The 19,298-nt window shown below is 37.6% G+C and overlaps 1 protein-coding gene and 1 pseudogene across 3 annotated transcripts in view; one reads left to right on the plus strand and one right to left on the minus strand.

Annotated features, from left to right (window-relative positions):
* The window catches only part of COG5 (component of oligomeric golgi complex 5), a 324,571-nt gene that overhangs the window by 171,351 nt on the left and 133,922 nt on the right, over window positions 1-19,298 (plus strand). For both annotated transcript variants that reach the window (XM_081146842.1, XM_081146843.1), the window contains exons 9-10: window positions 9,045-9,157; window positions 9,397-9,474. In XM_081146842.1, coding sequence (XP_081002968.1) covers window positions 9,045-9,157; window positions 9,397-9,474 — 191 coding nt within the window. The remainder of the gene's footprint in view (window positions 1-9,044; window positions 9,158-9,396; window positions 9,475-19,298) is intronic.
* On the minus strand, window positions 17,711-19,272 carry LOC308562001 (heterogeneous nuclear ribonucleoprotein A1 pseudogene; annotated as a pseudogene). Its single transcript has 2 exons — window positions 19,261-19,272; window positions 17,711-18,858 (listed from the first exon to the last, which is right to left on the minus strand). The product of its transcript is annotated as a heterogeneous nuclear ribonucleoprotein A1 pseudogene (transcript).

Consider the following 19,298-nt stretch of genomic DNA (forward strand, 5'->3'; position numbering starts at 1 on the left):
AGTAAAAATAATTAGAGTATCTCATTACTAAAGGTACATACAATTCTTTTCTAAACAGAATTGTTGAAAAGCTAGAGTAAAGCAGCTTAAAAACACAGCCTCCGGTTTTTTTTATTTTTTTGCCCTCCTTAAAGGCAGCATGGACTTTCTAATCACTGATGAGCTCTTGTACTGCCTGGTTTTGAAGCTTAGTTTGTATTGAAATTCATACTTTTCAATTTGAGATTAAAATTCCTTATTTTTAGGTTGAAACATTTTAAACCTGTACAAATAGCTGTGTGTGTGTGTAATACAAAGAGTAACATTCTTAGATATCAATCTCAAGAAATTTAACAGATACACTAATATTATTTAGTATGTAATTCATATTTAACATTTTTCAATTGTTTCCAAAAATATTTTTTATAGCTGGATTTCCCTCAACTTGAACCAGTGAGGCATTATGCTTTTCTATTGCTTATGTTTTCTCTTTTTTTTATCTTTTGTGGCATTAATATGTCTCAATTTGTCTGGATTTATCTGATTGTTTCTTCATGATTACATTCAGGGTAAACAAACTGGTAAGGTGGTGATGTGTATTCCTCATTACATCATACCAGGAAGCACCAAAATTATGTTAGTCTGTCTCATAATTGCTGATGGTAAATGAAATCACTGGTACTGTGGTGCAAGCCCAATTGCTCCTTGCAAAAGTACTCTCTTTTCTTTGTAATTGGTAAGTAATTGTGGCACATATTTTGAGACCATATGAATATCCTCTTTCCTGTAACATTTCTCCTAGTGTTTTAGTATCCAATGATAATCTTTCTCTCATTAACTACTTTACTAGTAGTTTCAAAATGGTAATTTTTTTCTAATTCTGCATTTATTAACTGACACTCTTTGGTAAACAGCACTTCCCATCCTTTTAAACATGAGTTTTCGCTATAAACTCATGGATCAATGTTTTATAATCCATTATGATCAGTATTATTTTGTTTCACTTATTTATGCATTCATTCATTGATTCTTTTTTCTTTATTTATTTATTGTTCAAAATATTACAGATGTCTCTTTTTATCCCCATTGACCCGTTCTACCCTGCCCCACCCCCCTCCTCAGTCCCTCACCACACCATTGTCTGTGTCCTTGCGTTATGCATATATCCATATAAATTCTTTGGTTACTCTCTCCCCCTCCACCCACCCACCTCTGTGATTAGTCAGTCTGATCCATACTTCCATGTCATTGAGTCTTTTCTATCCATCAGTTTTATTAAGTTCCTTAGATTCCACATATAAGTGAGATCATGTGATGTTTGTCTTTCTCTGACTAGCTTATTTGGCTTAGCATAATATTTTCCAGGTCCATCTATACTGTTCCAAGGGTAAGAGATCCCTTTTCTTTACAGCTGCATAGTAATCCATAGTGTAAATGTCCCACAGCTTTTTAATCCACTCATCTACTGATGGGAACTTGGGCTGTTTCCAGATCTTAGCTATTATAAATTGCACTACTATGAACATAGGGGTTCATATATTATTTCTGATTAGTACTTCAGGATTCTTAGGATATATTCCTAGAAGTGGGACCACTGGGTCAAAAGACAGTTCTATTTTTGATTTTTTGAGGAACTTCCATACTGTTTTCCATAGTGGCTGCACCAGTCTGCATTCCCACCAGCAGTGTACCAGGGTTCCCCTTTCTCCACATCCTCGCCAGCACATGCCATTTGTTGATTTCTTAATGGTAGCCATTCTTACAGGTGTGAAGTGATACCTCTTTGTGGTTTTAATTTGCATCTCTCTGATGATTAGCGAAATTGAGCATTTTTTCATATTTCTCTTGGCCATCTGTATGTCCTCCTGGGAGAAGTGTCTATTAAGGTCCTTTGCCCATTTTTAAATTGGATTGTTTGTTTTTCTCTTGTTGAGTTGTATGAATTATTTGTACACTTTGGAGATTAGCCCCTTATCAGATACATCCTTGGCAAATATGTTCTCCCATACTGTGGGGTTCCTTTGTATTTTGAGGCTGTTTTCTTTTGCTGTGCAGAAGCTTTTTACTTTGATGTAGTCTGATTTGTTTATTTTTTCTTTTGTTTCTGTTGCCCTAGGAGATGTATCAGTGAAAATTCTACTATGTGAGATGTCTGTGACTTTACTGCCTATATTTTTTTCCAGAATTTTTATGGTTTCGCGACTTCCATTTAGGTCTTTTATCCATTTTGAGTTTATTTTTGTGTATGCTGTAAGTTGGTGGTCTAGTTTCATTTTTTTGCATGTAGCTGTCCAATTTTCCCAGCATCATTTATTGAAGAGAGTGTCTTTACTACATTTTATGTTCTTGCCTCCTTTGTCAAATATTAACTTACCATAATGGCGTGGGTCTATTTCTGGGGTCTCTGTTCTGTTCCATTGATCTGTATGTCTTATGTTGTACCAATACCAGGCTGTTTGGATTACAGTGGCTTTGTAGTACAGTTTGATATTGGGCAAAGTGATCCCTCCCACTCCATTATTCTTTCTCAAGATGACTGCGACTATTCAGGGTCTTTTTTGGTTCCGTATAAATTTTTGGAATATTTGTTCTTGCTCTGTGAAATATGCTGTTGGTATTTTAATAGGAAATGCATTGAATCTATAAATTGCTTTGGGTAGCATGGACATTTTAATGATATTAATTCTTCCAATCCACGAGCATTGTATATTTTTCCACTTCTTTATATCTTCCTCTATTTCTTTTTTCAGTGACCTGTAGTTTTCCAAGTACAGGTCTTTTACATCCTTGGTAAAGTTTATTCCTAGGAATCTTATTTTTTTAGTTGCAATGGTAAGTGGTATTGTTTTTTGAGTTTCTCTTTCTGAGAGTTATTATTGGTGTATAAGAATGCCATCGATTTCTGGATGATAATTTTGTGTCCAGCTACCTTGCCGAAATCATTTTTCAAATGAAGGTACTTTGATGGAGTCCTTAGGGTTTTCTATGTACAGTATCATGTCATCTGCAAATAATGACAGTTTTACTTCCTCCTTTCCAATTTGGATATCTTTTATGTTTCCTCCTCTCTGATGGCTGTGGCAAGGACTTCCAATAATACTATGTTGAATAAGAGTGGTGAAAGTCGACATCCCTGTCTTGTTCCTGTTTTTAAGAGAAATGGTTTTAGTTCTTGACCTTTAAGTATGATGATGGCTGTAGGTTTGTCGCATATGGCCTTTATTATGTTGACGTATGATCCCTCTATTCCCACTTTGCTGAGAGTTTTTATCAGAAATGGGTGCTGGATTTCGTTGAATGCTTTTCTGCGTCTATAGATATGATCATATGATTTTTGTCCTTCATTTTGTTTATGTGATGTATCACGTTTATTGATTTGTGGATGTTGTAACCAGCTTCGCATCCCTGGAATAAATCCCACTTGGTTGTGGTGTATGATCTATTTAATATATTGCTGGATCTGGTTTGCTAGTATTTTACTGAGGATTTTAGCATCTGTGTTCATCAGGGATATTGGCCTGTAATTTTCTTTCTTTGTAATATCTTTATCTGATTTTGGTATTAGGATGATGCTGGCCTCATAAAAAGAGTTTGGGAGTTTTCCCTCCTCTTGAATTTTCTGGAATAGTTTGAGTAGAATAGGTGTTAATTATTTTTTGAATGTTTGGTAAAATTCTCCTGTAAATCTATCTGGTCCCAGATTTTAGTTTGCTGGGAGTTTTTTGATTACTGCTTCAATTTCATTAGTTGTTATCGGCCTATTCAGGTTTTATGCCTCTTCCTGATTCAGCTTTGGAAGATTGTACGCTTCTAGGAATTTGTCCATTTCACCCATGTTGTTCAGTGTGTTGGCATATAGTTGCTCATAGTATTTTCTTACGATCCTTTGTATTTCTGTTGGGTGAGTTATATCACCTCTTTCATTTCTGATTTCATGTATTTGAGTCCTCTCTCTTTGTTTCTTGGCAAGTCTTGCTAAAGTTGCATCAATCTTATTTATCTTTTCAGAGAACTAGCTCTTGATTTCATTGATTTTTTTGTTTTTTTTTAGTATCTATGTCATTAATTTCTGCTCTGATCTTTATTATTTCCTTCCTTCTACTTCCTTGGGGCTTTTCTTGCTGTTCTCTTTCTAGGTCTTTTACTTGTTGTGTTAGATGGTTTAGTAGAGCTTTTTCCTGTTTCTAGTGGTATGCCTGTACTGCTATAAACTTTTCTCTCAGGACTGCTTTCGCCGTGTCCCATAGATTTTGGGTTGTTGTCTGTTCATTTTTGTTTTATTCCAGGAAGTGTTTGATTTCTTCCTTGATCTCATTGGTAACCCATTCATTGTTTAATAACGTGCAGTTTAGCCTCCGTGTGTTTGAATATTTTTGAGTTTTTTTATAGTGGTTGATTTCTAGTTTTATGCCATTGTGATCTGAGAAGATGCTTGATATGATTTCAGTCTTCGTGAATTTCTAGGGACTTGCCTTGTGCCCTATTTTGTTGTCTATTTTTGAGAATGTTCCATGTGAACTTGAGAAGAATGTGTATTCTGCTGCTTTGGGATAAAATGTTCTGTAAATGTCAATTAAATTCATTAAATCTAGTGTTTCATTTAAGTTCTGTGTTTCCTTGTTGATTTTTTGTCTTGATGATCTGTTCAATGCTGACAGTGGGGTGTTAAATTCCCCACTATGATTGTGTTGCTGTTGATCTCCCCCTTAAAGTCCACCAAGAAATTTTTTATATATGTAGGTTCTCCTATATTGGGTGCATATACATTTATAAGGGTTATTTCCTCCTGTTGGATTGTCCCTTTAGTATCATGTAGTGACCATCTTTGTCTCTTATTATCTTTATTTTGAAGTCTATTTTGTCAGAAATCAGTATTGCTACTCCAGCTTTTTTTTTTTTTCATTTCCATTTGCATGGAGTATTTTTTCTGTCCCTTCACTTTTAGCCCGTGTGAATCTTTTGCTCTCAGGTGGTTCTCGTAGACAGCATATATTTGGGTCCTGTTTTCTAATCCATTCAGCTACCCTGTGTCTTTTGATTGGAGCATTTGTTCTGTTTTCATTTAAGGTTACTATTGATAGATACTTATTTAATGTGATTTTCTCCCTTTATGCTCGTGTGCCTTTCTCTCAATATATCTTCTTTTTCTTAGAGCAGTCCTTTTAGCATTTCTCACAATGCTGGTTTGCTTTTACTCCTTCAGCCCTTTTTTGTCTGGGAAATTCTTTATTTCACCTTCAGTTTTAAATGATGGCCTTGCTGGATAAAACAATCTTGGTTGCATGTTCTTGCTTTTCATTACTTTGAGAACTTCATGCCCACTCCCTTCTGTCCTGAAGAGTTTCTGTTGAAAGGTCTGATGTCAGTCTTATGGGGGTTCCCTTATAAGTCATGGCTTGTCTCTCTCTTTCAGCCCTTAATATTCTCTGTTTGTTTTGGACATTTGCCATTTTAATTATGATGTGTCTTGGAGTGGATCTCTTTGGGTCCCTCTTGTTTGGAACCCTCTGTGCTTCCTAAACTTCTGTGGCTTTCTCCCTCACCAGCCTAGGGAAGTTTTCTTTCATTATTTCCTCCACCAAGTTCTTTATCCCTTGCTCTCTTTCCTCCCCATTTGTATCCCATATGATGCGAATGTTGTTTCTCTCTATGTTGTCCCAAAGCTCCCTTAGACTGTCCTCATGCTTTTTAAATGTTTTTTCTTTTTGCTGTTCTTGATTGACTTTTTTCTACCTTATCTTCTAAGTCACTTATTCTATCCTCTGCTTCATTGAGCCTGCTTTTAATTCCTTCCAGTGTATTTTTTATATCAGTTATAGTAGTCTTCATTACTGCCTGATTCTTATTTATGGTATTTATCTCTTTTTTCATGTTTTCACTAAGGTCCTGGACCTTACCATTAAGTGTCTTTTTTTTCTCATTAATTTCCTTGAGAATCTTTATAATCATTACCCTGAATTCTGTTTCTGATAACTTTCTTAATCCATCTACTCAACGTCTTTTTCTGGCAATTTTTCCTTTTCTTTAGTTGGGAGGTTTGTTTCTTTGTCTCCCCATTTTGGTGGCTCTTAGTGTTTGTATTTGTATATTAGATATATTTGCAGTCTCCAGTCTTGTGGGGTGGGATTTTGTAGTGTGTGTCGAGTGTAGCCCAGAGGTGTGTTTTCCTTATACTTCTGAGCTCTTTGCTCTAGTCATGTCCCTTTTGTAGGTGTCCCTTTTGTGGGTTCTTTCGGCTCTTCTGTTCCGATTGGGTCTAGAATGTTGTTGACCAGTTCTTGGGAGGACTGTCCTCTCAGGTTGGCTAATTGTGTGTCTCAGCCCCAACCTCATTGTGTGAGCTGTTGTATGGGTGCTGGCAGGGCAATACAATACACAACCAAACTGCCAGGAAACAGGCCAGTATCCAACAAAATACCCTGACAATTACAATGAAAACATCCCAAGTGGAAACAGAACTGGAATAATGAAGTGAGAACACAAATGCTAAAGCTAAAGAAAGGGAAAAAAAGAGAGAGAGAGAAAATGAAATAGAGAGAAAGAGAGAAAAGGATATTATTGCTAATAGTAACTAAAAAATAACAAATGAGAAATAAAATGTAAGGAATAAAGAAGCTCCTGGGAGATAATAGGATCAGGGAAAAGATTCTGAAGGAAGGGTGAGGAAAAAATTAAGGGTTGATTGCAGGAATAGGATAATTGTTGAAAATGAAAAAATAAAAATACGATAAAGAGATAAACAGAAACTAACAAACAAGAGTACAGGAATATGGAAGGGAGAAAAAGAAAAGAAAGGGAAAAAAAGAAAAAAAAAAGTTATTCCAATGGAAAGAGAAGGGAGAGGAAGAGATGAAGTAAGGGCACTTAGGGATTCCCATAAGAGATATAGTGGAAACTATAGAGAAAAGGGGTAAACTTATTGGTTATAATGATCATGTCCTAGCAATTAAGCAGAGATAAAACAATTAGAACAAGATAAAACAAAGTGAAAAAAAGGAAAAAAGCAAAGCAAAACAAGTTTTTTTAAAAATTAATTTAAAGATTTAAGAATTAAAAAATTAAAAATTTAAAATGAAAAATTTTTTTTCTTTTCTTTTTTTCCTAAGGAAATGAAAAATTTTTTTTCTTTTCTCTTTTTTTCCTAAGGAAAAAAAAAGTCAAGCAGGTGCGTTTCATCTGGGCAGCTTATGTTGTCTGCAGCTCATTGTTTGTACCCTGATTTCAGTTCTCCTGGGAGGTACTTGTGTATCAGCCAATGTCAGGAGCTGTCCAGGTTTGGCTTTGGTGTCCTTAGTTGGTTGATCTGAGGCTCTTTGTGACCCACCTCCACTTGTCAGCTATTTTGCCTCCCCCTTGTGATCGCTTGGTCTAACTCCAGAGTCTTCTGAAGAATGTTTAGGGTGCAGGCCAGCTAGTGTAGTTCAGGATATTTCTCCCTTTAATTAGAGGTTTTGCTGTCAGGTACTCAGGGTGGGGAAGTTAGTCTCTGTTTCAAAGCCAGCTCCTTAGTCTCTACCCTATCCTCCAATTCTAGTTCCCCATGCAGTGGCCTTCTGCAGGTTCAGATTGAATTCAGTCTCTTGCCTTTTCTGTATGGGCTGATTCAGCAGCCTGGGCTCAGTGGGTTCAATTAAGAACAATTCTGTAAGCACTTTTCCTGCCCAGCCCCCGGCAATGGTTTTCAGCTTTTCCTCCAGTTCCCAAACAATAGTCCCTGAGAGTCTTATTCTTGTAATGTCCTCCTGTGAGCTGTTTTCCCTTTCCCCTCAGGACTGTACACTTTGGGGGATATCTGGGGCTTTAGTGAGCTGAACCAGCCCCTTTCCTTTTGGGGGTGGTGCTCCCAGCCTGGAGAAGAGGTAGGCGTGTTCCACCCCTCCTTTCCCAGATCTGGTTGGCTCATCAAACGGGGTGCATATTTCAAACACTCCACTATTCAGACACAAATCCCAGCTTCTGCTCGTCAGTCTCCCCAATGCAAGCCAGGAAGGTGGATGCACGTTCGGCAATCAAAAACTCAAAACGCACAATGTAACACACAAGCACAGAATCCGCCCTGCAAGGTCCCACCATCCCTGCACCTAGTCATCAAGCCGGAGAGGTCACGAAGTCAGCCCCGTGGAGCTCCCCTGCACTGTTCATCTCAGTAAAGCTGAGGTAGCTCCATGTGTGCCACCACAGCACCCCTCAGGGCTGGTCAAAAATCCCAGAATCACCCCAAGGAGCACTCAGGTGGCTGAAGGAAAATTTCCTCCCTCAGTAGCTCTAGTCCATCTCTGGCGGTGGGAGGGCTCTCTTCCCCTTCCTTGTGCCACACAGATCAAATGCTTTCTGGGGCTCAACACAGTGCCTTACAGGAAGGCAGAGGGTTCCTGTATGTGGCTGCTGAGTACAGACCTCTGGTCCCTTTCAACTCTGGTGCCACACACTTTGGGACAGCCTTTTTCATGGTCATCACCCTGTGCATAAGAAGGCAATTGAGACTGATTTTAGGAGCTTTGTTTCGCTAGGAAGGCGCCTTCCCCTCCTCGTGGACTCACCGTTCCCCTGGGTCCCTCTGCCCTCTGCACGGGGCGCTCCTTCCCCTCTCCTCAGCTCCAGGTGTGAGATCCCTGCTTGGATGCCAGTCCACATTCCCAAGGGAAGGAGCTTTGCAGCCTCTAACCCTCAGGGCTTGGAGCCCAGCACAGGCTTCGGGGATTCCCCCTTCTACATCCCCCTCTCTTACCAGACTCTATGATGTTTCTTCAGTGCTCCCTACTCTCAATATGTCCACTCAGGATATTTCTCTGGTTTTTCCAAGCTGGTTGTGTAGAATTTTAGGAGTAAATCGAGTCCGTGGCTGGGAGCAGCGGCACTCTGCTTCTTCTCACAATGCTGCCATCTTCTTAACCACCTGGTTGATTCTTGTATGTGCCCTGTCCAGCGATCAAACCCACAACCTTGGTGTATCTCAACACTGCTCTAACTAACGGAGCCACTTGGCTGTATATGCTTTTAATAATAACATACAGTTGTTATAATTGGAAATTTTATTTTTATATTTCTTTGTCTCATATAAACAGGAGGACCTGGACGATCTACCATGCCAACCCCAGGAAATACTGCAGCTTTTCGTGCTTCCCTCTGGACCAATATGGAAAAACTTGTGGATCATATTTGTACTGTTTGTGGACAGGTAAATATTTTAGAGAGTGAAAATATGTTAATTATGGATTAACTCCTGGTTATTTCAAGTTGTGTGACCGTGGGCAGGTTTCTTAAAATCTCTGAGCATTCAAAATAACTACATTAGTTGATTATCGGGTATGGAAAGGCTGTGGCAAAATGCCAATTCCCTTCCTTTGCTTTTTCTGCACACTTGTTTCATTTGAAAATACTCAATTCTATACATTCTCCTTCTCTTCAACTTTTTAGGTACAACATCTACAAAAAATATTAGCCAAGAAGAGAGATCCTGTTTCTCACATTTGTTTTATTGAAGAAATAGTTAAGGTATGGTTAAATGAAAATATTTTTGTCTGTTTATTGAAGAATGCAAGAAGATAATGAATTAGTGTTATTTGTGTTTATATCTTACGAAGAGGCTACATGTCAAATAGCTGTAGGAAAATAAGTGTATTTCTTGATAATCACAAATTTTTGTTTACTATATATGTATAAACATGTTTGTTTATTGAGTAGCTTCTAGCAGTAATACTATTTATAGACTAATTTCTGAAATGCATATAGTAATTGCCCTTTTTCTTTCATATAAATAATTTATTGTAAATGTCTTTTATTTTATTTTTTGAAATATACCTTTATTGGTTTCAGAGAGCGGAAGGGAGAGGGAGAGAGAGAGTTGAAACATCAGTGATGAGAGAGTCATCATTGATGGGCTGCCTCCTGCACGTCCCCTGACTGGGGATCGAGCCCGCAACCTGGGCATATGCCCTGAGTGGGAATCGAATCGTGATCTCCTGGATCCTAGGTCTATGCTCAACTGCTGAGCCACACTAAGCCGGGTTGTAAATGTCTTTTAAAGTTCCACTAGGTCCCTAGCCAGTTTGCATCAGTGATTAGAGCATCAGCCCGCAGACTGAAGGGTACCAGTTCAATTCCAGCCAAGGGCACGTACCTTGGTTATAGGCTTAAACCCAGGCCCTGGCCAGGGTGCATGCAGGAGGCAACCCATCAATGTGTCTCTCTCACATTGATGTTTCTCTCTCTCTCTCTCTCTCTCTCCCTCTTTCCCTCCTCCCTCCACCTTTTCTGAAAAGCAATGGTAAAAATATCCTCAGGGTGAGGATTTAAATAAAAAGTTCCAACTGGCCGGGCATGGCTTAGTAGTTGAGCATCGACGTAGGATCTAGTAGATCACGGTTCAATTCCCAGTCAGGGCATATGCCCGGGTTGTGGACTTGATCCCCAGTTGGGGGCCTGCAGGAGGCAGTTGATCAGTGATGACTCTGTCATCATAGATGTTTCTATCTCTTCCTCTCCCTCTCCCTTCCTCTCTCTGAAATCAATAAAGATATATTAAAAATAAAAATTAAAAAAAGTTCCGATAGAGAATAAGATTAAACTTTTTGGTACATAAGAGATTTAATTAATGGTTATAATGTTTTGTAAAGTCTTCACTGAAGATGTTAGGATCCATTCAATTGTTAATTTTTCATAAATAGCACATTGCTATATTCATGTTCCAAATTCTTAAATCTCCCTCCTGTCATCCACTTTCTGCTGGCCTGATGAGCAGTAAGAATTCCTTTTGTGTATAGGAAATCCAGACTACATTTTATTCATTCATTTTTATGTTTTTTATAATGGTTAGTAGAATAACTGATTATTCATCATTAAATATTAACACCTGGGGCTCCAAAGAAGAAATTTATCTAAGGTTTCAGTGTCATGGTATAGGCAGTTTTCTTCATATTTCAAAATTAGCCTGGGGAAGGGATGGGATTGGGGAGGAGGGGAAAAAAGGTGGGACATCTGTAATACTTTCAACAATAAAGATAAATTTTTTAAATATAATATTTTTATATCATGTTGGGGATTTTCAAAACTACCTTCAAGTTTTGTGATGCACTAGGATAGTTCACAGCACTCAGCATATAATCTTGCTTGTGGCTATGATTTATTATAGTGAGAGTATATGAAGCAAAATTAGCAAAGGGAACGTGTGCATATGGTAAAGTCCAAAGGAAACCAGGTGCAGGCTTCCTAGAGTCCTCTCCCACTGGAGTTTGACATACACCCTTAATTCCTCTGCCAATAAGTTGTGACATCATAAATGAAATGTTATCTTCTAAGGAAGGTCATTTTGAGTCTAGCAGACCAGGATTTTTATCAGAAGTCAGTGCCTAGCACACACCAAAATTCTAGAATCCCCAAAGAAAAGCAGGTGTTCAGCATAAACCACATTATTTATACAAACAGTTTATATGCAGTGAACATTCCTATCAGTCAGATAATCATGGGGACTCTCTCAAAATCCAAGTCTCAAATGCCAGGTAAGGACCAGACTTGTAAGCAGGCATGTTTAACTATAGCAGTCTCAGACCTGCTATGTTAATTTTTTTTCTGTACATATACTTAACGTTAGTACACACCTACTTCCATTACCCTGTTTCATATTTGGCTTTTAATTGTGTGAAAGAAACAACAAGATACTTTTGTCAATTTGTGTAGTTATTAGTTTTTTACATTTACTAAAAAATGGGATAACTAATATGGGGTCTTCATTTTTATAGGCAAGCAATGACACATGTAGTGCTATCATTCATTTCTTCTTATTTTGTTCATCTTCCTCCCCAAGTTAATTTAGTCTTTATATGGAATGGCTTGGTTTCAAGCTTTTACTATCTAATCTTTTGTATATGTTTTGTTTCTTTTTAATAGTTTACTTAATATTCTCCTAACAACATTAGAACAATTATAATGAAACCATTACATTTAAGAGAATTTAAAAAATTTGAAAAAGGAATAGTGCAATTTAAAGAGGCTTTATGTTTGTGATATTATTGCAGTGTACAAAGTTTCAACATTAAAAACTCATCTCAATTCTCATCAACATTCAGTTATTATAGTGAATGGACATTGGCAATTTATGTGGGTCAGGTGTTAAATGCCTGTGAATTATTACCAATTAAAAAGGATTATTGGGAATAGGGATATATGATTTCATCTTATTGACCCTTTTCATTTACTTACAAAATTTAATAAAATAAAACCAATAAAGATGGCTTTTTCAAACACTGTTCTAAAGCTATTTAAGAATATAATCCTAACATACATGTTTATATTTATATGTAAAGTTTAAAATGAATTTCCAATTTAGTTGATAATTGTTCTTTTATGATAATATATATGAAAAAAAAATAGTCTCTCTTGGAATTCAGTGTACTTACCTATATTCAGACAAGATCAGTCTTTTGTGAAAAGTCTAAAACTTTGACTCTACATGCTTGGGAATTCCAGGGAAAGAGAAAGATAAAAATACTCAAAGGAAAATATCTATTATATATTACAAAGATAGCACAAACATTTATACACACACACACATATGTACATTTATTTATTTATTTATTCATTCAAACCGGCTGAAGCCACCATCTTTTTTTTTAATTATTGATTTTAGACCGGGGTGGGGTTGGCGGCATTGATGTGAGAGAGAAACATTGGTTGCCTCCCCTAAGCACCTTGACCGGGGATTGAACATGCAACCTAGATATGTGCCCTGACTGGGAATCTAACTGTTACAGGCACCTCTCAGACACCAGAGAGGTGTTATTGTACAGCCCCCTGAGTCAGAAGGAGAGGGCTGTCCCCACCCTGGTTTTTGTCTTCTCATGTAAATGAGCTTAAATGAGAGACCCTGATTGTGTTGTGATAAAGCCAATTTATTAAGAAGGTAACTTATTAAGAAAGTAAAACATGCAAATTTATTAAAGAAGCATAGCAAGCAAATCTATACATTTGACGTATGAAGCACAGATAGGCTCCTAGGTAATCTGAAGAGTGAGTTGTGTGGGGTTTGAGGCGTTATATACCCTCCTGTTCAAAATTCCTCTGCTGAATACCTTGGTATAGATTAATTCTTTAAAAAAAGAAAAAAAATCATGCAAAGCACCTGGCAATTTTATCTTGCCAAGCCTTGAGACTGCTGGCTTTTCTGCTTAAGAAATACAACTGCTCTTTTTAAATTTTCCCTTCCCCCCTCCTTTCCTGCATCTTCTTATTAGGGAAGCCTTTAACCATTTGCTGTCAAGTGTCCTTGGCTGGGGAAGATAAAGGGCCTATAATTTACCAGCTGGCTACAGATTGCTCACACTATTTGGCCTTGTTTTAACTTTCATGTTTCAGTTTCCCTATTCCATTTGCCCTGGTATTTTACTAGCTTTTCACTGCCCTGTAACAGAATTGCCTGCCACCTTTCCGTGTACAGTAAGACACTCCAACCAGCTGAGCTACACTGACCAGGGCAAATTTCACTATATTTACTATAATTTCTTTAAAATAATCTTTCACTTATAAAGCTATAAACAGATATTTTTGCTAATTATATAACTACCATGGAACATTATTTAGTTAAAATAATTATCAATGGCAGTAAAACTTTTGTATTGAAGTGTCAGAGTTTTAGAATGATTTGAGGCCCTAAACAATGAGCCTTAAATCTTCAGAAAAATGTAAATTTGTGTAGATAATGATGTATATCTGGTGTCTTGGGTCATTGAAGAACGATATCTAGACCAAGATCTTTCAGTCATTTTGTAATCACTTTTTGAGGAAAAGATTATGAATGGCATGTTCTTACACTACAAGTTTTTGCACTTTCAAGATTTTTAAGAAGGATATATACTGGTATTGAATATTCTTTTTAGTTTAGTGGTTTAGCCTTTTAAATCTGTGAATGTATTTTTATTTTTACTCTTAATTTTTATGTTTTTTATTGATGTCAAAAGGGAGAGGGAGAGAAAGATAGAAACATCAATGATGAGAGAGAATCATCAATAAGCTGCCTCCTGCATGCCCCCATCTGGGGATAAGGACCACAGCTCGCCCCGCCGGGCCTGTCTCAGTGGTTGAGCATTGACCTAGGATCCAGGCAATCAGGGTTCGATTCCCGGTTGTGGGCTCGATCCCCAGTCAGCATGCAGGAGGCAAGCCGATCAGTGACTCTCTTATCATTGATGTTTCTATCTCTCTCTCCCTCTCCTTTCCTCTCTCTGAAATCAATAAAGATACATTTAAAAAAATTAAAAAAAGGACCACAACTCGAGCATGTGCCCTACCTGGGAATCGAACCATGACCTTCATGTTCATGGGTTGACGTTCAACCACTGAGCAACACTAGCCGGGCTGTGAATATATTTTTTAAAAGCCAAAACCATTTGAGACAAAACAGTATTAGAATTATGCTATGTGCTTTCTACAATGTCTGTTCAGAAATTAATGCTTTTTTTCCCTAGGGAGATCATTTCTAGTAAATGTCTTTTTTAAATTAAAGTCTACCTAGAGCAGATTTTAAAAATATTTATGTATTAAATTTTCATAAGCAGTTGTCTATATTTTGAAATTCACTAAAAGCTAAATTAATAGTTTCTCTTTTGTTTAGAATATAGACAAAGTTACACTATTAATTTCATGTCAGTAGAAAAATTAAGAATCCATTTCCCAGGTTTCTTTATTGTTTAACCATTTGATTTTAATGCTTCTGTAATTTACTATAAACTGTGATGGAATTTCTGTATTTTATTTCTTCTTGCCAACTTGTTTTATTTTTACAAAATTTTTATTTTGCATTTTCTTTTGTTAAATACTTTTTGTAATTATTATCCTTTTGTTGTAGTTCAGTACCTATGGATTTTTTAAAAAAATTATTGGTCTTTAATTTTTATGGTAGTTTTTCAGTTTATAAAAAATTGAGCAGAAAGTACACCTGTTACTTATGTTATCAACATCCTTTAAGCATTATGCAAAACCCACATAACTGTATAGCAAAATGAGCTAAACCTAATGTAAACTATCGACTTTAGTTAATAATAATATATTAATAATGGGTCATCAATTGTAAAAAATGTGCAACAGCAATGCATGATGCATAATGCATTATATAAATACATAGTGTCATCTATCCACCATTATAGTATCATACCAAGTAGGTTTAGTAGTTTCACTTCTCTAGAAATCCCCCATGTTGTACCTATTCATTCTTCTCCCACTTCTCTCCTTAACTGATCTTATTACTGCCTTTATAGTTTTGCCTTTTTCAGAATGTCATATAATTGTATCCATACAGTAGGTAGCCATAGCAGGCTGTTTTTTTCCACTTAGTAATATGCATATAAGGTTCCTTCATGTGTTTTTGTGGCTGATTGCTCAGTTTTTTTTTTATTACTGAATAGTATTTATGGATGTACCTTGTTTGTTTATCCATTCAGTTATTGAAGGACATCTTGTAGCTTCCATTTTTTGGCAATTTTGAATAAAACTGCTATAAACATTCTTATGCAGGTTTTTGTATGGAAATAAATTTCCAGCACACTTGAGTCAATACTGAGGAACAAGGTTGCTGGACCGTGTGGTTAGACCATGTTGAGCTGTGTAAGAAATTGCCAAACTGTCTTAGAACATGGCTGTACCATTTTGCGTTCCCAGTAGCAAAGAAAGAGTTGCTTTTGCTCCACATCCTCGTCAGCATTTGATATTGTCAGTGTTTTAGATTTTTAGCTATTTTAATAGGTGTGTAGTGGTAACTTGTTGTTTTAATTTGTAATTCGCTATACATTTTTAAGAAATTAATTTATGGAAAATGTATTCATTAGTTAAGGTTCTAAGACTTTATCCATAGGGATAAAATCTTGCCATACTCATTATTTTATATATTTGTCTGTTATGGTCAGTCCAGGTACTTAAAATGTGTTGAAATATTCTAAAGTAATTTTATAAGATTAAATGTAGTTTTTTAGCATTTGGAAAGCCAAATCTTTTATTCATCACCCGAGGACATTTTTTTTCATTGCTTTTCAGAGAGACTGGGGGTGGGGGGGAGAGAGAGAAAGAGAGAGAGAGAGAAACATCAATGTGAGAGAGACACATCTATTGGTTGCCTCCCACACCCACCCCAACCAGGGCTGGGGATTGAGCCTGCAACCAAGGTATGTGCCCTTCCTTGGCTGGAATCGAACCTGGGACCCTTCAGTTCGCAGGCCGACCCTCTAACTACTGAGCCAAATCAGCTAGGGCTAGAAAGCCAAGTCTTAAAGGTCTGCTTTCTGAACACCTACTTAAGTAGTGTCAAAGGCAGGATAGTACAGTGAACTGGGGCCTTGCACCTCGGTCTCAGACAGAGCTAAGCGTTCTTCCATTGATTGTGCAACCATGGATATGTTCTGTAATCTTTCAGAACATCAAATATCAAATGAGGTTGGCAATACTACCTATTGAACTGAGGTATTCTGAGGGAAAAGGAGATAATGTAGACTTTTTGAAGATTTGCTTAATAATTTGCTATCATAATTATTTCAATCTTCTGGTTTTAAACCTTGGAACTTTCTATTTTTTTTTTAAATATATTTTTATTGATTTCAGAGAGAGGAAAGGAGAGAGATAGAAACATCATTGATCGGCTGCCTCCTGCACACCCCCTACTGGGGATCAAGTCCGCTTGCAACCTGGGCATGTGCCCTGACCGGGAATCAAATCTCGATCTCCTGGATCATAGGTCAATGCTCAACCGCTGAGCCATGCCAGCTGGGCTAAACCTTGAAACTTTTTATCTAGGGATCTTAAACTTACCATTTGCTGGTAATGTAGGATCCAGCAATGTGAGAAAGTTAGTTTTGTTTAACAATTCTAATAACATGATATGCATGTACCTTAATTCATTCAGAGTATCAGAAACCTAATTTAGGAAGTGATGCTTCCTTAAATAGGACAGTATCAAGTATTTACTATGAACATGTCACAGTTATATGTCTCACTTTACTAAGGAATCATGGGGTTTTGATCTAATGTTTGGTAATTTTGTAGCCATTAAAACAAGCAAAATGACTTTCCTTAGTTCTGGTCTGTGAGATCTTGTGAGAATTGTTAAATCATTTAAAAAAGGATTTACTTTAAAAACTTTTAGTTATGAAATTAATGTTGCCAAATTTGCCTTGATGTTTGCAAGATACTTGATTCCAGATGACAGGGAGTAAATATTAGTAGTATTCAGAGTCAAATCTTTTTTTTATATATATATCTTTATTGATTTCAGAGAGAGGAAAAGAGAGGGAGAGAGAGAGATAGAAACATCAGTGACGAGAGAGTGATTGATCAGCTGCCTCCTGCATGCCCCTGACTGGGGATTGAGCCCGCAACCTGGGCATGTGCCCTGACTGGGAATCGAACCCCTATTGCCTGGATCCTAGGTCGATGCTCAAACGCTGAGCCACGCCTGGCCAGGCAAGAAATCTGTGACTGGCTGTGATCAATTAGTTGTAAGACACCACTGCACTTGGACCAGCCTCTTTTTTTTTTTTTAAAGACACATTTATTGAGTGTGTTGATCAAACTATTACATTTAGCAATCAACAGCATGGGTGCAAAAAAATAATCCACATTAAAACCCTTTGTTGGAATGCTTTACACTTTCCACAGAACAGAAACTAAAATAACCTGTTATACAGTTAGTTACAATTATGACCCTCGAGTTTTTTGCCTATTCACATGAGTATTGTCTAAAGCATGTCTTCTTTATAGCAGCGAGTCCCTGCCACCACTGTGTTTGTCGGAGTTCAATAATCTCTTGTAACCTGTAGCTTCCTTGTCACTTCTCTGGCTCTCCTCTCCTGCTAAGCTTTGTTTCCTGGCAGTAACTAAAACCTTCTGCCACTGCCATCGCCACTGCTGCTGCTGGAACTGCCAGAACCACCTTGGTTTCATGGTTTGGCAAAGTATTGGCCTCCACCACCATAGGGGCCAGAGCTTCTGCCTCCAAAGTTTCCTCCTTTTATGTCCAAAGTTTAAAGATTGACTGTTGTAATTGCCAAAATCATTGTAGCTCCTGCCACCTTCAAAGTTGCTTCATCATTACCAAATCGATTATGGCAATTCCCAGTGCCACCATATCCACCACCACCACAGCTGCCACCAAAGCCACCTCAATTACTAGAGTTTCCTCTAGGACCAAAGTTGTCATTCCCACCAAAACCACCTCCATGACCACCTCTGAAGTTTCCAGAACCCCGTTAACCTCTTTGGCTGGATAAAACACTAGCCATCTGTTGCTTAGATAGGGTTTTCCTCACTTCACAGTTGTGGCTATTCACAATATGATGTTTCCAAATGACAGTCTTATCTACAGTCATGATCATCAAAGGTTACAACAGCAAAGCCTCTCTTCTTGCTATTGCCTTAGTCAGTCATGATTTCAATCACTTTGATTTTCTCATACTGTTCAAAATAATCTCTTAGGAGGTGGTCTTCAGTGTTTCCTTTATAATCACTGACAGAAATCTTTTGCACAGTTTAGTGCAACCAGGTCTTTCAGAGTCTTCTCTTGAGACAGCCCTCTCTGGTTTCACACTCTTCCATCCACCTTGTGTGGCCTTGCACTCATGGCTGCATCCACTTCCTCCACAGTGACACACGTGACAAACTCAAAGTCTCTGGAGCAGTTGGTGTTTTGAGATAACATCACCAGACAGCCTGTGAGCCTTCCCATTGCTCAAAATGGCTTCTCAGACCCTCATGGATTGTTTCAAAGCTCAAACCTCTGATAAAGAGCTTCGACAGCTGTTCCAGCTCTTCGGGACACTCTGACTTAGACTTGATGACTGCTGGAGGGGAGACTTCAATGATGCTTACTCTGCTGTGTCTACCAGCAGAAAACCAGAGTCTAATCTTAGGAACGTTCAAGAAAAGAAAAAATTCCACATGATGATAGTTTCTGTAATTCTGTATTAGTTCAGAAGGCCTTGCAGTAGATATTCATCATGTTATAAAAAACACATCAAAGTGTAAAGAGGGCATAAACGGGTTGAGTATAAAATAAAACAACCAATTATATTGAATATAATAAATTTTAGGAATATAGTTTATTATCATTATTATTATTATTATTTTTGTTAATCCTTACCTAAAGATATTTTTTCCATTGATTTTTAGAGAGAGTGGAGGGGAGGTAGAGAAACATCAGTGTGAGAAAGGCACATTGATATGGTGCCTCCCAGAAGGGCCCCGACGGGCTGAGGATCAAACCTGCAACCTAGGTATGTGCCCTTGACCGGGGTTCAAACCCGAGACCCTTTTGAGCATGGGCCGATGCACTAACCACTGAGCCA

This window comes from Miniopterus schreibersii, assembly GCF_964146895.1.
Source record: "Miniopterus schreibersii genome assembly, chromosome: 9".
NCBI lineage: Eukaryota > Metazoa > Chordata > Mammalia > Chiroptera > Miniopteridae > Miniopterus > Miniopterus schreibersii.